We start from the raw sequence: 21,366 nt of genomic DNA on the forward strand, positions 1-21,366 counted from the left end.
TTTGGGATCCATTTGGGCTGTAATCTGGACTTAAAACTATTGGTATTTGGAAAAGAAACTGTTTTAGGACCAACTTTTGCAAACTTTGAAACAAGTGCAAGTAAATACTGAAAATGATAAAAATACTATTAAACAAGAATGTGTCCACAGTACACGGATGCCCCACTCGCACTATCATTTTCTTTGTTTACTGGACCGTGAAATTGGAATAAATTCTCTAAATTGGCATTAAAATTAGAATGATCTTATCAAAGGGAACATGTATACTAAGTTTCAAGTTGATTGGACTTCAACTTCATCAAAAACTACCGTGACAAAAAACTTTAACCTGAAGTGTAACAGACGGATGAACGAACAGACGGACGGACGGACGAACAGACGGACGCACAGACTAGAAAACATAATGTCCCTCTACTATCGTAGGTGGGGCATAAAAAACCCAGCTGGAATGCTTAAAAATAATTATGACACTTTTTAAGATAAACTTACTTCGGGCTTTTGCGAGGTCAGTCACTGTCTCGTATTCACTAGGTTCATCTATTTCAATTAAAAATTGCGTGAAAAAATCTCAAAACTGGCCATGGTCCTTTTTTCCACAATACCAAAAATAAACCTGCTCTTTTTACACTGTGCAATTCAAAACAAACTATTTTTGCTTGGGGTTTCTATGGAAGAACTATGCATGAGAGTCTTGATAGTGGATAGAGAGAAGAATTATTGACCTGAAATTAGAATTTAAAGAATAAAGAAATCAAGGACAACCCTTACCGAATATAATGTGAAAGAACTAGTTAAAGTATAATCATTTCGATTCTTCGTTTGGACACCACATCTAAGGGACAGAATGGAAAAAAAAGAATTCCATAGTTTAAAAAAGGGGCGAGTTAAATACACATAACTTGTTTTCTATAAAACTATGAAACTAGGATGAGTTATAGCAAATTGTGTTGATGCCCAATTGAAATACGAAGGTGTGGTATGAATGTTAATGACACAATTCTCCACCAATGAGCACCGATGAGACCTAATATGATTCGCTACTGACCCCCTAAGGATCCATAGAGGCTTAGGAAGATCCATAGAGGGTGAGGCCCGCACGCTGAACTTTTTCTGTTACGTTTTGTTGAAAAATAAACAATGAAACACGACAACATTAATAGATGACGTCACCATTATGCGTTATCAACCCCCTATGGAATTCACTAGCCCACCACGTGCCGGCGTAAAACCAATCATATCGTGATAATTTACCCGCGATAACAAGTATAAATCACATACCGTACTACCGTATGTGAGTCATTTTCAAAATCCATTTGAAATGGATAATTTAGATAGAAATAATTATAGTGAAAATATTTTTATCAACTCAATACAGCTTTAAATTTTCTAATGAAATCCTAATAATTCATATGAACAAATCTAAAATATGCAATCTAGATAAATTTGGGAAGGTTTATTTTTCTTATTTTAATCGATGTATTTCTTATTTCAAGGATAACTAGCTATACTCTATCAGTATAACCTCTGATAATGAGATACAAGGTGAAGGAAAAATGTGTATGAAAATTTTGAATTTAAATATATCAATATAAGACGTATTATTTCTTTTTACAACGCAATTGTCAATTGTCAATTAGTGACCTTCAATGTATCCGAAGCGTCCTTTTTTAAAACATATTTAACACATCCGTCATTTTATTTTGATTTTAATTGTCAACGCTCTAGCTGCTAGGATGGATTCAGCAAAGATTGTCACTCTGTTTCTAATGATATCGTTTTTTAAAGGTTTGTAATCATTACATTTATGAATTCAAAAATATTTTTGGGTATTTTATTACTAAGAAAATGGCAACAGAGTAGCTTTGGAAAACCTTGCCTTTCCTAAATTTCTATAATTAGTCTCAAGTTTGTTGTCCGTAGTTCAACATTCGAAATTATGATTAAGTACACGCAAAAATAAGTTGAAAAGGAAATAGGATAAGGAAGATAGAAAAAAAAAAAATCAGCATTAAACCCTCCAATCCTATGTAAAAGAGTGACGAAGTCACCAAGTTTTAGGAAGCTGCTTTTTCAAGCAAGAGAGAACTGATACATTATCTTTACGTAAGAAAAAAATGTTTGCGATATAAAAAAAATAAAAAAAATTCTAAGGCATATACTCATAAAATTTCATCTGAATTCTGTGTTTTCATTTAGCCGTAGCATCAAGAAATTGTGAAGATGGTTGGGAACATCAGAATGGTAGATGTTATTACTTCAGTCGATTCTCAACTAACTTCGTTGCATCAATGGTAAGTAAGAAGAGGGGGTATCTGACTGTGCGGCGAGATATACAAGTGCGCGTCAACGACTGGTAAGAACGGAGAAGGGGAGAATATTACTCATTTTTCGAGTTAAAAAGTCTTGTAAACATTTGTTTGCCGGGGCAAATATATTTTGCGAAAACACACAAGTGACAATATCATAGAAACAGTTTTCAAATAAAGAAAACCTAGCTAGTAGCTCTTAGATTCGTACCTGATAAAAACTTAAAAGTAATCGTACGCAAGCTGGTGTTTTTCTAAACTATTTAATTACACATAGTTGGCCTAACTGATATTCAAACCTATAGTAGTTATTGTTAATTTTTTATCGTCCTGAACGTGCATGAAGATTTGCCACTAGACGTTAAACAACCAACAATCAATTAATCAATATTATTACTTATCTTATACGATATATTTTAACTCTTGCAAATCTAGAGCATCGTGAAACTACAGAATATATTTTGGGATATTAACTATTAATAAATTACAGCAACAACATTAGGGAATAAATAAAACATATAGTAGGATAGGAGATGGAATGAAAACAGATGGTCAGTCCTTTTTAATTTGCTATAAAATTTAATTATGAAATATTTATAATTTAGTATTTCTGTAAACGATTTGAGGGAGCTCTTGTTGAAATAGAAGGACCTAATGAGTACGAGACAGTGGTAAGCCTTGCAAGAGCACGAAGTAAGTTTACTTTAGAAATGTAGTTAGGAAAAAAAAATTCTTTTATTTATATATCAGAAGATTATTTTGATTGTTTTGTATTTGTCATTGCCAATTAGTATTTCAAAGTATCGTTGGATTTTTAAGAACATACATATATATTTTGTGCAATGTGTCTCATAAGCCAAATGATATGGCTGGGTATTGATTGTTCTATGTATGTTTTAATATTGTTGTATAATATGTATGTCAATCAATATGTGACACCATGCTAAAATAGATTAGCATTTTATGAACTTACATTGTGTACACACTTCCTGTAGACAAATCGATCATATTTTCCAGATTTTCCTGATTTCTACATTGGATTGACAGATATCTTTTCAGAAGGAAATTGGATGCAAGCAAGTTCATACAAGTCTCAAACTTATTTTAGATGGTCTCCAGGAGAACCAAATAATAAAAGAAACCAGGATTGCGTTCAAGTGTACCGTGCTAATTCAAAAATGGATGATGTATGGTGCACCGAAAATTTACATTTCGTTTGTGAAAAAGGATCGTAAATGCATCTTGTTTCTTTATCCTGTATTCAATTTTATGATTATGATATTAAATACTCTCATCATTTTATTGTTTTTTTTCTTAAATATACAATAACAATATTTGACTCGAAATTTTGTCTTCCATTTTGAATTGTTTGATTGTTTGAAGTATAACTTTTGTTACCATTTAAAATCAATTGAGAAAAAGACTGGAAAAACGACATGTATTAATTTGGACTGCATGTGCAGAACAGGATAGGAATATTGCTGGGAACGTTTGAAATTTTCCGTATAATTTAGTCGTGCCCGCACTGAATATGTCTGATACAGTTAATGGATTACCTAGTTAATGATAGGGTTATTCACTGCAAACTTTAAATCTTTAGCCTTTCATTTCAATGAAAGCTTGAAACTTGGTACCTCATTTCCCGAGTTTCGCAAAAAGCTAGTTTTGAAGATTTCCCGAAACAAGGAAGTGTTAAGTCAATGTAAATGATTAACATAATTAATGTATCACGAAAATCTTCAAACAGTTTTCACAAAAAATAGTTTTGTTTCCGATTTGTTACGAATACTCCTCACCTCTTTTAATATTGTCAAATCAAATTTATATCTCGTGACATATAAAAGAGGCGATATACAAAATGGCATTATGGATATTCAAACTCATTTGTCGGAAACTGACAGAATATGGCAACAAATAAAAACGACGAAAGGACAAACTGAACACATAGGTAAGGCCGTTAGTTTTCTTGTTTGAATTGCTTTACATTGTCATTTCGGTGCCTATTATGACTGACTTTGTGGTATGGGCTTTGCTCATTGTCGAGGGCCGTACGGTGACCTATATTTCTTAATTTATGGGTTTTATTGTCTTTTGTGGAGAGTTGGCTCATTTGCAATCATACCACATTTTTTTTTCATAAACAAAACACAACAAAGACAATTAAAGGCTGTGCAACAAAACTCTAAAAAAAACCAGGTATGATCTCAGGTGTTCCGAAAAGGAAACAGATATATGTCGCACATGTTGTGTTGCTCAGGTAAAGTTTGGCGCCTGTTTAAATCCACTGCATTTGTTTGCAGCTGTCTTAAGCCAGGAACTTATTTTTCAGTGGTTGATCTTTTATGGGAATGTCGATTTTTTGTTGAGAAACACATTCTTCAAACGTAACTTATAGTTTGTCAATAAGAAATCAAGAATCTAAGTTATATCAGTTTCAGAGATTTTTTTATTTAAATCAGAGTTTATTTTTACTTTGGATATTTTTATTTACAGGAAACAAAATCGACATCTTTCATTTTGTCGTTTAATTTCATTTCAAAATTTGCATGTGTTAGCTGTTTTTATAATGTTCAAATCTATCAGGAGTTTCCAAGTTTAGAGGTGAATAAAAGCGATTAAAGACTATGCAAAAACAGTCTAACTTTCGATGCGTTCTTCGGAGAGAGGGGCTGACATAACATATTATTAAATGTTCGTACAGACCGTATGATAAACACTTATTTCGGTCGGGCTAGGAAATAAGCCTGCTCTATTATCTGACCTTGACGTGTTTGGCTAACAGGAGACCAAAGAACGTAGTTGCTAATACTAGCTACGATCATAATTTTGTATTTAAATTTTTTCTTTCTTTCGTCGTTTTTAATTATAAGTTTTTAATGTTCCTTTGCAGTAATCTTAACTTCTGTAAAGCAATGCTATAAACAGTGCATTTTTTTCTCACTAAGAATGAAGTTTATGTTACACAAATTTCGATACAAATCAATAATATATACATTTTCAAACTCAATAACAGAAATTTGATATATACATGTACCTAGAAATTTACTAACACCTTACTATCGAAAGACTTGAGAAACACATTTCATTTTCGACAAATTGATAAATTTCAGATATAAAAAACATCTTTAGATCTTACGTGTTACGAAATGATTATAACAAAAATCAAATTTTGAAATTGAAATTGGTCAAGGTCACTGCTATATCACAGGTGTTTGAAAATTTCAATTTCTGTACCCTATTGGTAAATATGTCAATATATAGTCAATTCTGGCGATAAAAATATAAAATAAATTCTAAATGTAGAAACAAAAGATATGCTTCTATAAACGAGTTGTATTTACTTTGCCCCAAACACATATATCTAGGAGAAACAAACTATCTAAATGTGACTCTGCTTTTTTTATGAATTTTTCATTTGACTCGGATTTTAAAAAAAGGTGACCACGGAAGAAAACGACGACAACGATATTTCGACGAGGCTTTGTTCTCCTCTTTCTAATGATATAAAATATAGACGTATGTTATTCCGTTATCCCAGATCGATCAATTTCGTTGAGTACAATGTACTAATAATGTATTCAAGAATTCTTAAATGATAATTGTACAAATATGCCAAAACCAACACATGTGTAATGGGCCCAAGAATATTAACTTTATAAATAATTCAAAATATAAAATCAATGCAGGTTACCTTGATTATTGCACCGTAGTGCCATTTTTTATTGTACTTAATTATAAGTGTTACAACAATATAAAAAAAGAAAAGAAAGACGATACTCATCACTTGTTAAGGTAATGCAATCATATATATATATAGACATTTTTAAAAAGCATAACATCAATAAGGATTTGCTTATTGTTTCAATACAATTAATATAAAAATGTAATACAACAATATTTTGACGCTCGGTTAAAAAAGTCAAGTTTATAATGATTGTAATAAGTTCATGAAACATTTAATTTCAGCATAGTTGCTTAAAAAAACATTCGTCGAAAGTTTGAGTGAGACTAAAGTGACAGGAAAGAGATAGATAGAGTGCAATAAATTTACAACACCTTATAGCTTTCTTCCTAATAACATAAACATTTAGCGTCATATGTTAGGTAAGGATTGTATATAAGACACCCTCTCCTCCATAAAAAATAACTAAACTATAATTAATCGATTTGTCCTCTGTGACCAAGGACACGACAATTTGATTTTGGGAAAAACAGAATGGTATTTTGAGTTACTTGATCGGCATACTTATTTCTTACTTTTATACACAATTATATTCTGCATTTTAAGGCTCATAATTTTTATTTGTCTTGCGCAGTTTATGTACATATTTTTTGGTGTTCTCGTCAGGCTTAAATATATGCCTTTCCAATTACTTTAGCCCCCTCAAAAATATTTTGACAGTTCGTTTAATTCGAATAATATACAACGCAGAAGTAAAAACTACTTGTAACTTTATCTGGACAATTGAACAACATATTTTATTGATCTTAATTTGAATCACGCAACTGATATTTTGCTAGAACGTAGTAGACGTCTATGCAATGAGAAAGAATTAACACTATGCGGGACAAATTTGTCATTCCAGAATTGATAAATCTGACTTTGTCGGTTTACAAGATATCAAAAATAGTTTTTGCCCAAGCGATAGATACATTAATAACAAAAAAAAAAAATATTTCCCCATTCGTCCCAACATGTCACAGTTGTCATTGTTGTCACCACAGCTGATTAAAAGTAATTTTCCCATGGAAATCAAAAAATTCCCATCGAAACTACAATTTCACATGAAAACATTAGTAGATAGTTTCTTCCCATGGGAAATTCTAAATTTCCAAAGGGAATTTTGGTTCCCAAGGGAACTTATTTTTCTTCTAATGGGAACACCTTTTCCCGTTGAGAACATTTATTCTTCCCTTGGGAAGATGTATTTTCCCCATGAGAACATTATTTTTTTTAAATTGTTTTTGTCAGAATTTGTAAAAGAGCTGTGAAATATCGCAATGGACTGACAGTTACTAGTTACCATGACGGGAAAGTTAAACAAGCATGTCATTTGAAAAAAAATGTAATTTCAATTAAGTAACAGTATTTCTATTATAATTTTACACTCAAAAGTCTTATATTATCGTTGAATAATTGTCGTAGAACTAAGAATTCGAAGCTGTTAATGTTTTAGACAATTTAAAGGATTTTTAAAGAAATGCACCTACATGTTAAAAGTTTAACTTTATATTGTTGATATTAGTTCGTTCAATATAGTTGATGTTGATTTTCGTTCATCATGGTCATGGTATTATGTCATATCAAGAGTTTGATTTGAAAAAAATAATGGGTCAAAATGTAAACAATAGACAAAAACAATAATTTGGCATTAGAATATAGAAAAAATATAATAGAGTAATAGGACTGGCAAGAAAGAACAAAGAAAAAACCTTTAAAAAGTAAAGAGAGGTGAAGATCCTGAACCCAAACGAAACCAGGAGCTCTAAGAACTTGGAATTTATAGTGAGGACATTCTGTTGTTGTGTTTATTATTATATGTATTATGAAATCCCTATCAATTGACAAAATCATTGTAAGACGACATAAGAGAGACAACTATCAATTTAATGAAAATATAAATACGCGCAACACACGTTTTATATTGTACAAATAATGAAAAGGAGTATGATTCAATTTGTATTGAGCAAAAACTTAAAGATCAGTTTCAACAAGAATGCTTTGCCGAATCACCTAAAACTTTATGATATCGTATTTTTAAAAATAATTTTCAATTGGAAAAATATTTTCGGTTTTACCTTACAAATTCATTTATACATTATGCAAATATAGATGTGGTAGTCACCACTTGCCGATTGAGTCTGGAAGGTGGCAGTGTTTTACCGAGAGAAGACAGAATATGCCGTCTCTGTGACTCAAACGACATTGGTGACGAATACCATTATATTATGAATTGTGGATCTTTTATGTTTGAAAGAAAGATTTTTTTACCTACATACTGCTGGTCTAACCCTAATATCTATAAGTTTGATCAACTGTTTAATTCATGTAATATTGTAATATTAGAAAAACTATGTAAATTTATCAAAGTTATAAATGTGAAAGTCAGTCCTCTAAGTTAATTTCATTGTATTGTTCACACATGCTTGTAAAAATTGTACCTTACAGTTATATTCATGTATGTTCTCTATAACTATGTAATTGTAGTTTTATGAGAAATAAAGTATTCGTATTCGTATTCATATATTTGTCAATATCTTCATAATTATCGAGCAAAAGCAAGGTGTGAAATGGTGACAAATATAATGCTTTCCCATGTTAAAATGATCACAGAGTTATGATATGACATTAAAGAATAATTACGATTCTAATAGGAAAATTTATTCCTTTTATACTTCGAAGCTGACATATAGGACATATAATCATGATAATAAGATTTCAAAAGGCAACTATTTTGATTTGATGAAGTCAAAGGAATATGATGGTATGATACAACAATACTAATGGGAGAGATTAATATACTTCATATTCATATGATGACGACATAATCTTTCAATCAGATTACTTGAGGTCTGGAGCTGTTATGACAGTAACTGCTAGTAGTCCCTTGTTAATTTATGTATGATTGTCACTTTGTTTAGTCTCCTTTATGACCTATTCTGACATCGGACTCGGATTTTTAAACTGCCTTTTACTGTGCTTAATGCTATGTGTTTCTTTATTCTACATTGAATAGAGGTACAGGGAAGGGTTGAGATCTCCCTAACATGTTTAACACCGCCACATGTTTGCCCCTCTCCCAAGTCAGGACCCTCTGGCCAAATTTAGTTTTGTATGTTATTTATATTTTAGTTCGTTTATTTGTTTTGGAGTGTTAGTGTGACATCCATTTTTACTGAACGAGAACACAATTTTATTTATTGGCAATCTGATGTACACCACCAGGTGCGGAATTTTTCTCGCTGCGTTGAAAATCCATTAGTGGCCTTCAACTGTGGTCGGGTTGGTGTCGTTTTGGTATAACGATAAATACATAAACAGATAAATGTAGATTTACTTTTAGAATGATTTCATTCAATTTTCGAGCAGGCAACAACCAAACTAACGTCCCTTTTGATCTCTAGCTTTGTTCAATTTCAGATGACGATGCAATGGCAATTGTGCCGCATAATCTCGTGCCGCCCATGTTTGAATGTATTTAAAACATGGCTTCGTTTCCGAAAAGAAAGAAGATCAATTATTGTAATATGAAGTTCTTTTCAACTGAAGTGAGGAACTATTGTAATGCATAACATAACAAGTAAATGATTAAAAGTGTCTATTGTATTGTTGAAGAAAAACATGTATGAATTGTCAAAGGAAACTGATCTGGTAAGCATCTATTGCCATTAATGTTGCAAAGCAAACAAAATACAATTGAATATAGAAAAAGTCAAATCACCAAAAAAAAAAAAAAACTGAACTCCGAGGAAAATTCAAAACCAAAATTCCTTTATCAAATGGCAAACTTAAATGCTCAAACACATCAAACGAACGGATTACAACTGTTATGTTCCGGACTTGACACAGGCGTTTTTTTTTATGAAGACTTATAAGGAAACTACTTTTCACTTCTTATATGATCAGGTTAAGTGACATGCGTTGTAATATGATATTAGATATTACACGAAGATGTTAAATGATAAAATATTCGCCTTTATCTTAATTTGTTTTGATAAATATAACTTATAGTTAGTTAGTTTATACAAGGAAATTATATTGCATGTTAACTGATATTGCATCAATTCTTTATCCTCAAAGTTTTGTACGCATGCGCTGTACAAGTAGATTGATATTTACTCTTACGCATCATTTGAGTCAAGCCATAAGTTTTTCGTTGAATTTGTTTTACATTTATTTCTAAATTCGATTCCTTTAATAGCTTGCTATACGGTATGCCATTTGATCATTGTTAATGGTTGTTCGTCAAAATTAAGTTGCTTTCGTCTATGTCGTTCGTTCTCCAGTGTAGACCTGTCTAATTGGCAATCATACCCTTATGAAACTGAATTGTTTGCAGGAACACAGAAAATAGTGTTTGCAGATGTTTGCCGCTAGCTGCAAACTTCCGGCAAACATTGCTGCAAGCTTGCGGCAAGTTTGCAGAAACATCAATGTTTGCCGCAAGATTGCCAGAAAGTTCAAAATTATAAAGAATGTTTGCCGCAAGATTGCAGAAAACTTTGACCATTCTATATGTTTGCCAGAACATTGCAGGAATTACAAAATATTTACTGGGCATGTCTAGTTGGCACATCCTGGATGCTAACAATTTGAAATTGTGACTAGGTCATGTTGGTTGTGTTTGAAAATGCATTTCACATATCAGAGATCAAGGAGGCATTTTGGTTCAATAATATGGGATAATCAGTATAATTGTGTAAGTACAAATGATTCATAGAACTGCATGTTTTAATAAAATAATTAATGTTATCATCATACATAATTAAGTAAGCAACTATATTTTTATGTATGTGTGATTGAAAAACTTAAGCTATTATAAGTTTGAATTTGTTACTGATGTACTGCACCATCATGATCATGTTTAATAAGATTAAGTTAAATTCTGTAATGCAATAATATCTAGCTTTATACTCAATACATCTTGAGATTTTACCTTTTTCAGTTTTTAATACAGGTATATATTATTTCATTTGAGAATGACTCCTGCCCCTTTTTCAAAACTCAAATGCATGTTTGTATTTCCTCACATCTCATGAGTTTGCAAGAAATCTTTCAATGACTGTATAAAGACAGGATTTGACTTTTTAAAAATGTTGCTGTGTAATTTGAAAGAGATAAATTGAATGTGTGTACACACATGACATTGGTATATGTGTAGTTCCTGCAAGTTTGCCGCAAGTTTGCAACAAACAATTGCCGCAAGCTTGCGGCAAATCTAATTTGCATAATAATGTTTGCTGCAAGCTTGCGGCAAACTTCATTTGCATGGTAAAATGGTTGCGGCAAGTTTGCTGCAAACTTGCGGCAAATGTTTGCCGCAGGGCTTATTTTTTGGTAAGGGTATTTCACCTTCCTACTACCAAGCAAAAATGAAGATGGCAGACACGATAGATTTCAATTTATTGTATGCATCATAAATACAGGAATTTTAGACGAAATATTATAAATGCTGCTGTAATATATATGGTACTTTATGATACTAGGGCATTGCAATGCTATTGATTAACATTTGACCTTGTAGTATAAAATATCACAATTGCAGTATTAATGTAATGATCTTTTCCATTAAAAAATCGTATGTCGTTCTTTGGATAAAGATAAAGAGAGACAAAAAGGGATCACCAATAGTTTCTTATTAATATCATTTTGCTACATTTGTGTTTTGTATGATTGAATATTGAGTCCTGAGACATAGTTATTGTCCTTTGAATTTTTTTTTTTCATTTATAAATAAAGTTCCTAGTGTGTACATTATATTCCTTTGAAATGTTGTGCATAAACCTGCCAAATTAATTTCTAGATATTGCATGTATAAAACTTGAAGTAGAATGGAAAAAATGAGTCATGAATTTTCAGCTGAAATAGAGATCTCGTTCTGGTCTCATTGAAAAGTGTAAAATAAATTTATAAAGCTAACTAAATAAAATATGGACCCATTTGCAACAAAATTGTACAGACTTTTTTTTATTAAGAGTTAATAGACTTTTCTATAATTTTGATATAATAGTACAATACACTGTCAAATTCTTATACAGGTGTAATTTTTTAAAGTTTGCATTGATTGTCTACAGGAAATTCGCTACGAAATAGCTGTGTTCTCAAACAAATGGACATTTGCGAACTATGAATAATAAACTAAAAAAAAATCTAATTCGTTGCAGACATTGAAATACAATCATTTCAATTGTCTTTTCTGGATCCATTGGATTTGAAACAGCATTATATTCCTGTTCATCTGTATTTTCCAATGACAAAATGTATTACTATGAATAATGTAGCTGTGTATAAGCAAACAAAATGAAGTTTTGAATGTATTTTTCCCTATACCATATGCTTGTTTGAAACAAATCAAATCATGAATTTGAATAACACACAAAACTCCGAATCATCACTTTTTCTTCTGTTGATTCATTCAAGTGAAAAATAATTACACATGCAAGTATAAAAACAACTCTTGTAACTTGACCCATCAATAACAAACATATCTACCGGTCTGACTATTTCGAATCACGCAGATAAAACTTTGCAGTTGTTTTGCGAAGTGGAATGATGTGTAGTCTTCATCAATTGCAGGTTTTGGTTATGATTATTTCCTTATTGAGCTGTAAGTTAAGCAAATCAATTGATAACTAATTAGGCGGCCAAATAGTGCCATATTTTGATGACATAACTAGTAATATTAATGACTGAAAAGAAGTCTAAATTTTAATTTCAATAAGATACTTTTCTCTTTAAAAAAAAAATGATGTTTCATTCAAGCTTCTAATTCATAAACTCGTGTTTTTATCTATTTGTTATGCAATTTAAATTTTTGCACACAAAAAAATACAGATCTAATAGATATATCTACTAAGTTAAAACAAATCAAGATATAATGTGAAAAAGAAATAAAAATGTAAACAAGAAAGGAAAAAACCCGCACATCAGCATCAACCCGTCTAAAAGAATGTCGGTGTCGCTTAACAATTTTGGAAGCTGCTATATCAAGATAGTACTGATACATTATCGAGACGTTCGAAGAAAATAAAAGTTTGCGCTATTCAAATAATATTAAAACATATTCACTCGTATCATTTCGTCTGCATTTTGTATTTAACATTCAGCCGTAACATCAAGAACATGTGGTAATGGTTGGGAACATGAGAATGGAAGATGTTATAAATTCGTTCGATTCCGAACTAACTTCGTTGGAGCAATGGTAAGTAAGAAGGTCCATTTTACTGTTGGCGAGGAGCCGATTAATTCCAGATCAGTTTGGTTGATACTCTGGTTTCAAAGGTCAAACTTTTCGGGAAATGGGATTTGACATGTTGCAAAAATTGCAACCAAAATATATTTGTACTGCATTACTACAAGATTTATGATAGACTTGTCCGGTGTAACTATAGTTTTCAATCTTCGGACATATATTTATAAATATTATTTTAGCATAATAATGATGTTAAAGGGGCACCCAACGCTTTGACTAAAATAGATTTGACTCGATTAATTTTCATAATTTTTTGACAATTTACTTCATTGACATGTTTACAAATAGGAAAATTTCTAGGAATTTGAACCACACAATTTAATAGAAATGATTTGATAGGATATATAGCAGTTTGACAAACACTAATTTTGATCGTTTAAAAGCTTGATATAATCCTTACAAATAATATGTTATCAAAACGCCAAGTTGATTATTAAGAGTTTACTCCCTTAGGTTTTATGTACCCCTTAATTCAATATAAATAGCATACATGTTTACCATTAATGCACAAGTAAACATATTTACCCTTGTGTTTCCCTAGCCTACATAATTACACATAGTTCAATAGCATAATTGATATTACAGTCTATAGTATTTGTTGTTGATGTGTTCTAATCGTAAACATGCATAACATATTTGCTATTGGACGGGAAGCAACCGACACAATCAATTAACACGTTTGCTTATCCAGATCTATTTGATATTTGTTTACTCTTTAAATTTTGAGCAATGGATTACTGCAGCATACATTTTGAGAAATAAATTTCAATGACATTAACACTGGGGGTCAGAACTGTTTTATACTTGAATGTTTTCATAAAAAAAACATGCAGAAAATAAATTAAAATCTAAGAAGAACGAAAGCAGTATCCAGAATGTCTGTCCTTTTTGGTTTAGTATTAATGTTAATGATGACGCAATTACATTTTAGTATTTCTGTAAACAACTTGGAGGAGGTCTGGCAGAAATAGATGACCATAATGAGTACAAGACCGTGGTACGCCTTGCAAAAGCCCGAAGTAAGTTTACTTTAGAAAAGTAATTTCGCATAAAAAAACGTATTCTTTTATTTTATGCATCAGGAGTTTGATTTGAATGTATTGTATTTACCATTGCCAATTATTACATGTATTAGCGAATATGCAACCTTGCTGTGAAATCACATGTTGTAACCTCTTAATGTAGACAAATTGATCATATCTTACAGCTTTTCCTGATTTCTACATTGGATTGACAGATGCATTTTCAGAAGGAAATTGGATTCAAGCAAGTTCATACAACTTCCAAACATACTTCATCTGGTCTCCGGGGGAACCAAATAATAATAATAGAAACCAGGATTGTGTTCGGGTGCGCAGTCATGATTCAAAAATGGATGATATCAGTTGCAGCGCGCACAGACATTTTGTTTGTGAAAAATGATTTGAAATATATTTTGTTTCTTTAAAATACATTATTAATTATGATATTAAATACTATCATTGATTATTGTTTTTTCTTGATATATAGGATATAGCAATATTTGACTCGAAATCATAAATTGGCCGACGAATTTTGAAATATTTGAGGTATAGCTTTAGATGACATAAAATATGTTCTTTAAAAACGTTTTAGGAGTTTAAGATAAAATTGATTAAAAAATACTCTAATAAAGCTACATGAATGGATTTGAGCTGCAGTTATGGTCCTGGATATGAATACTGCTTTGAACATTTGGAATTTTTTGTACGATTTTGGCCATGACCACGCTAAACTTGTCTGCATCGGGAATTAGTATTTTCAAACCGTCAACCCCTTGTGTAGTCTGCATTTTTAGTGTTCAAATGGTGTATCCTTTTATGTGTAGGAAGCTCAAACAGGTTTTGAATTAACCGGTTGATTATAGTGTTATTCAATGCATATGGTAAATGGTCAATAGTTATCAAAGGTATCAGGATTATAATTTGAAACGCTAGACGCGTGTCGTCTACACAAGACTCATCAGTGACGCCCAAATCAAAATGGTTATAAAGCCAAACAGGTTCAAAGTTGTAGAGCCTAGAGGCCTCAAAATTTCAAAAAGGTTGTGCAAAATACAGCTTAGGTAATCTATTCCTTGGATAAGAAGATTCTTAGTGTTTCGTAAAATTTATAGTTCGGTAAACAGGAAATTTATAAAAATGACCATATAATTGATATTCATGATTTAACACAGAAGTGCTGACTACTGGGCTGGTGATAGCTTTGAGACGAAACATCCACAAGCAGTGGCATCAACCCAGTGGTGTAAATAGTTATCAAAGGTACCAGGACTATAATTTAATTCGCCAGACGCGCGTTTCGTCATCAGTGACGCAATGCAATCTTCAAACTAGGTACGCCATTAACATTTTTTTCAAAAAGATAATTTTCAGGAATAATAACATAAAATAATATCGTGATAAACTTGGAAACAAATCTTCATACGCTGGGGCTTTATGAAAATCCACAAATTGGAAGCTGAAAGATATTTTTTGTTCGTAACAACTTGTTCTAAATCAGCCTTCGTTTTCAATATACTAAGCTGCAAGATTTTAGGCAGATTTAACTTATCTGCCGTATCCTTAATTTCAATTTCAACGGGATAGATGCGTAAATTAAACATAGTCACCAAATACTGAATTATTTAGTGAGAGGACATCACTTATATAGCGGAACTCGAAGTTAAAGGATTGTGCTTAATTCTTTTTAATCCTCCCCAAAACCTCATGTGTGTATAAATACAGGATAATAAAGTAGACCAGAAGCAAAGTTGTTTGCAATGGAAATGCCGATTTTTTGGTATTTAAAAGACGTCTTTAAAACGTAACAAGTAATAAAGAGTCTTTACAATGAACGTTTCAGTGATTTGTTTGAATAAGAATAATATCATTCTTAGTAAGATTTATTCCTTACGAAGACAAGCATGACAAGTTACATGCATTTACGTTGGGCATCCTTTCTTTTATGAAACAAAAAAGAACCAATTCATTCTATTTGTCTTAGTGCTTTAATGCTTAAACATAACTTTCAGATACGATTTCTACTTGTTTAATGATTTTTTTTTATATATTTGAAATATAAATATTCTTCTCTGGAAATATTTATCGTACATGTTGTAAAATTACCTGGTTTTCAATTATCTTTATTACCTTCATTTCATCACCACTCTAGTTTTCAGCACCTCTGTATTGACATTAATTATCGTCATAATTATGAATTAACTGTTTACAAAACTTTGAACTTGTGAACAACTAAGGACTTTCTATCTCATGCATAGATTAGCTGTATTTGGCAAAACTTTTGGGAAATTTTTGGGTCGTCCATAGTCTTCAACTTGGTACGTTATTTTTTTTTTTTTTCTAAAGCGCCTTCTAATCCGCTTTAAAAAGTTTACTTTACCTCTCGTTGAAAAACTCATTTAAAATGAGAATAGAAAATGACACTGGCTAGCTTCTAGACCCTTGAACAATATCATTATATAGAAGATTTTTTTAAAATTTGCCTGTCACTTTGACAAGATTGTCACAATTTTAAATAATATTCAAAAGAACGGAATAACTAGGGTAAACCATAGTACGTTCAAATTAAGCCGGAAGAAAAAGAAAAACACATTTTCACTAAGTACTTGTAAGGTCGAGAACTCTAGATTTTCTTACGTCAGACTAAAATTTGCATAGTTATTTCCAGAACACAAGGCTAAAATGGCCTTGAAAAACTGACCAATCGACTCAATGTACTACAATGCATTGTGGACTACTACGAGTTTACCACAACTCGAAAACACGTGGAGTTAGTGAAAAAACTGTCAAGTAATATATATATAGTGTCTGGGACTCTCAAAATAAATGTTTTTGTTCGGCGAATATGTTCATTGTAAAACATATAACATAATCTTTAAGTTGCATGCTCAGATTGAAAAAGTATTGCTTACGAGCTTCACTGTTCGACTTTATTTCTCGCCTTAAAAAGTAGTTTAACAGGTTTTTTCTCATTGTTATGCATTGTACTTTTGCAATAAGTTCACGGCGTGAAACCGTGAAATTTCGGATGAAGTGATCACTGTCAAGTTTGAAAATTTTGTAATCTCTTTTGAACATATATCATGTCATTCCAAAATCATTTCTGCCTCGAAAAGCACGAAAACTGGCACAGAAACACTTCTATATGTACTGGAGTTGTAACTTTTTTTTTACATGATCTGAATATCATAATATTCAGTATGCTGAAAATAAGTGTCACAAAAGCTTGGACGGTAAATAGCCTTACATATTTTGTATAGTTTCATCACTCGATAAATAAGATTGAGAATAAATATGGGAAATGTGTAAAAGAGACAACAACCTGACCACAGAATAGACAACAGCAGAGTCTATGGAACGCCGGAACTGTCTTATAGTGTAAATATTTAAAGTATTTTGTCGCTATTCCTTTACGTCCTGTCATTTCTTCTTTAGGTTATGTGCAGATGCCTTTATTTCCTGACACGGCATCTCTGTATTATGTCAAATTAGTAATTTGTTTGGTCAAACAATTGTAAGATATGTCATTGCTAAACTTTGTTGTGTAAAATATGCATTACATTATGCTGTAACTACTATATATTCTGTGAATACTTCGAAACTTTATGATGAACCATCTTTACGTTCTCTCATATTTTATCTATGTTGTGTCTATTCTTCTTTTACTTAAGTCGGTTAATAATTTCGTCCTGTCTCGAGTGTTATTTTTATGTCAAATGTTCTAAACGATTTGTTTTGATACACCTTTGTTCTATGTTAATCTCATGATATTGTAGTCTTGTGGCGTTATGTTGTGTTTATACATATGTATCTCCAGTGAAAAACATAATACATCATGGTATAATTCATATGAGTTTTGCCGTACAGTTGATACTCCCTGTGAGCATTCATACCGTCATGTGCAAATGCCTTTTGCATTATGTGCAAACAACTTATACGTTATGTGCAAACCTCGTTTACCTTATGTGCAAACATCGTTCACTATTTGTGCAAACATAGGTTACCTTATGTGCAAACACATATTGCGTTATGCGCCAATACCTATTTAGTTATGTATAAAAACTACATCATTATGTGTACACACTATTACGTTATGTGCAAATACCGCTTACATTATGTCCAAACATCTATTACGTTATGAGCAAACACCTATTACGTTATTTGCAAACACCTACTACGTTCTGGTAAACGCTTTTTTGACACAGATTAAAACAAAACGCATCAATGATATGCATTTTGAAAATACAGAAAATCAAAAGTTGGACTTTTCCAACAAACTGTGGATTTTTATATAGTGATCGTTGTAAAAATGCTATATACATACAATGTATCTAGTTTTATGGGAAACTATTTTGCTCTACTTTAAGAGTGTGTGTTATGCATAAAATTGAGAGAGGAAATGGGGAATTTGTCAAAGCGACAACAACCCGACCATAGAGCAGACAACAGCCGAAGGCCATCAATGAGTCTTCAATGTAGCGAGAAACTCCCGCATCCATAGGTGTCCTTCAGCTGGCCCCTTAAAAATATGTATTATAGTACAGTGGCAATGGACGTCATACCAAACTCTTAATTATTCACAAGAAACTAAAATTAAAAACCATACAAGACTAACAAATGCTAGAGGCTCCTGACTTGGGACAGGCGCAAAATTGCGGCGGGGTTAAACATGTTTATGAGATTTCAACCCTCCCCCTTTACCTCTAGCCAATGTCGAAAAGTAAACGCATAACAATACGCAAATTAAAATTCAGTTCAAGAGAGAAGTCCGAGTCCGATGTCAAAAAAAATAAATAAAATGACAATAATACATAAATAACAACAGACTATACTATAAGTTAACTAACATGCCAGCTCCAGACCTCAGTTAAACTGATAGAAAGAGTATGTCTTCATCATATGAATATCAGACACAATCCCTCCCGTCAGGGGTTACGTATCATACATGTACTAACATAAAATATATGAGAAGAACATAACCCGTGCCATGCCAACAACTGTTTTTTTTAAATAAATGTGTTTAGTTCCGATACAAAGACCCTATAAGTGAATCCATGCTTTGAAACATGTTTAACCCCGCTACATTATTTATGTATGTGTCTATCCCAAGTCAGGAGCCTGTAATTCAGTGAGTGTCGTTTGTTTATGTGTTACATATTTGTTTTTCGTTCATATTTTTACCTATACAAGGCCGTTAGTTTTCTCGTTTGTATTGTTTTACACTGTCTTATCGGGGCCTTGTATAGCTGACTATGCGGTATGGGCTTTGCTCATTGTTGAAGGCCGTACAGTAGCCTATAGTTGTTAATGTTTGGGTCATTTTGGTCTTTTGTGGATAGTTGTCTCATTGGCAATCATACCGCACCTTCTTTTTATATTTGATAATTTGTTCACTTTACTTGTTGAAAATTTTAACAAATATAGAGACACGACTCTAGTTTCCAAGAGGTGTAACCGAAAGGAACAATACGATATAAAAAGGAAGATGTGGTACGAATGTCAATGTGACAAATCTTCACAAGAGACCAGGGTTATTTGTTATTACCCTCCCAGTAGGGTTTTCATGTAGCGAGAAACGTGTACTAGATTAATGCCACAAATGTAATGACGTCTCCTACGAGCAGCTGAGGAATCCTACAAAATGATTAAGATTTTATTTTCGTTCATTTCCTTCAACAGTTGTGAATATTATTTTGATTAACCTTCCTAAGAATTACTTACCTATATTTGTATTTTTTTCGTCACTGGTGAGTCTCGTGTGGACTAGACGCGTTTTTGGCGTATTGAATTTTAAACCTGATGCTTTTTGTTATCTATTAATCATGCTTTTCTTTGTCTAATATGTTCTGCTTTTTATTTGTATTGTAGTCCTGTAATATTTTGTTTTCATTTCAATGTTATATTTAACTGTGCCATTAAAGTGCGAGGTTTGGCATGCCTTAAAACCAGGTTCAACCCACCACTTTTATTCCCCTTTAAAAGTGTCCTGTACCAAGTCAGGAAGATGGCCATTGTTATAATATTGTTCGTTTCTGTGTGTGTGTTGCATTTTAACGTTGAGTCGTTTCTGTTTTCTCTTATTTTTGAGATAAGACGTGGCACGGTACTTGTCTATCCCATATTCATGTATTTGGTTTTGATGTTATATTTGTTATTCTCGTGGTGTATTGTCTGTTGCTTGGTCAGTTTCTGTGTGCTGTTGCGTTTCGGTGTTGTGTCGTTGTTCTCCTCTTATATTTAATGCGTTTCCCTCGGTTTTGGTTTGTTGCCCCGATTTTGTTTTTTTTCCATGGATTTATGAGTTTTGAACAGCGGTATACTACTGTTGCCTTTATTTACCTCTGTCAGACGGATGGGTGTCCTGAAAAGGGTGGTCAGGTGACCCGCCTTTCTTATCTGTCATTTTTTTTTAAAACTAACAGGGATTTTGAAAAAAAAATTGATCCGATTTTGGATCAGACAGGTAGAAGGGTGTAACAAAAACCTGCATTTTATCTATTTTTCATATTAAAAACTGCCTCATCCTGTTATCCACAAAAATGACGCATACACATATTTCTTCTGAATGAAAGGGTTATCAGCCTTGTTTCACCTTCACTGGCTTTACTCAAATTAAATCCCGCAACTTGAAACTCCAGATAATGACTTTCATTTATCCGTATTTGGTCCGGTAACTTTTTGAACCGTGTCATCAAGAACGATACAAAAAAGTACATATTCTAGTTATTTGTTATTGTTTTCTTCTATAATTTTTTATGCCCCACCTACGATAATAGAGGGGCATTATGTTTTCTGGTCTGTGCGTCCGTTCGTCTGTCTGTTCGTTCGTCCGTCTGTGCCGCTTCAGGTTAAAGTTTTTGGTCAAGGTAGTTTTTGATGAAGTTGAAGTCCAATCAACTTGAAACTTAGTACACATGTACCTTATGATATGATCTTTCTAATTTTAAAGCCAAATTTATCTTTTAACCCCAATTTCACGGTCCACTGAACAATGAAAGTGCATGTTTCAGGTTAAAGTTTTTGGTCAAGGTAGTTTTTGATGAAGTTGAAGTCCAATCAATTTGAAAC

General features: G+C 32.2%; 2 protein-coding genes across 2 annotated transcripts; both read left to right on the plus strand.

The window, feature by feature from the left end:
* Positions 1 to 1,624: 1,624 nt before the first annotated feature.
* Positions 1,625 to 3,606, plus strand: LOC134691080 (perlucin-like protein). Its single transcript, XM_063551285.1, has 4 exons — positions 1,625 to 1,785; positions 2,197 to 2,291; positions 2,912 to 2,999; positions 3,324 to 3,606. Exons 1-4 carry the CDS (start codon positions 1,734 to 1,736, stop codon positions 3,539 to 3,541), a joined length of 453 nt encoding a protein of 150 aa, XP_063407355.1. The 5' UTR covers positions 1,625 to 1,733; the 3' UTR covers positions 3,542 to 3,606.
* Positions 3,607 to 12,515: 8,909 nt separating this feature from the next.
* On the plus strand, positions 12,516 to 14,717 carry LOC134690355 (hepatic lectin-like). Its single transcript, XM_063550321.1, has 4 exons — positions 12,516 to 12,634; positions 13,134 to 13,228; positions 14,211 to 14,298; positions 14,487 to 14,717. The coding sequence occupies exons 1-4, from the start codon at positions 12,577 to 12,579 to the stop codon at positions 14,699 to 14,701; spliced, it is 456 nt and encodes a 151-aa protein (XP_063406391.1). The 5' UTR covers positions 12,516 to 12,576; the 3' UTR covers positions 14,702 to 14,717.
* Positions 14,718 to 21,366: the final 6,649 nt, after the last annotated feature.

The sequence above is a fragment of the Mytilus trossulus genome, chromosome 11 (assembly GCF_036588685.1).
Source record: "Mytilus trossulus isolate FHL-02 chromosome 11, PNRI_Mtr1.1.1.hap1, whole genome shotgun sequence".
NCBI lineage: Eukaryota > Metazoa > Mollusca > Bivalvia > Mytilida > Mytilidae > Mytilus > Mytilus trossulus.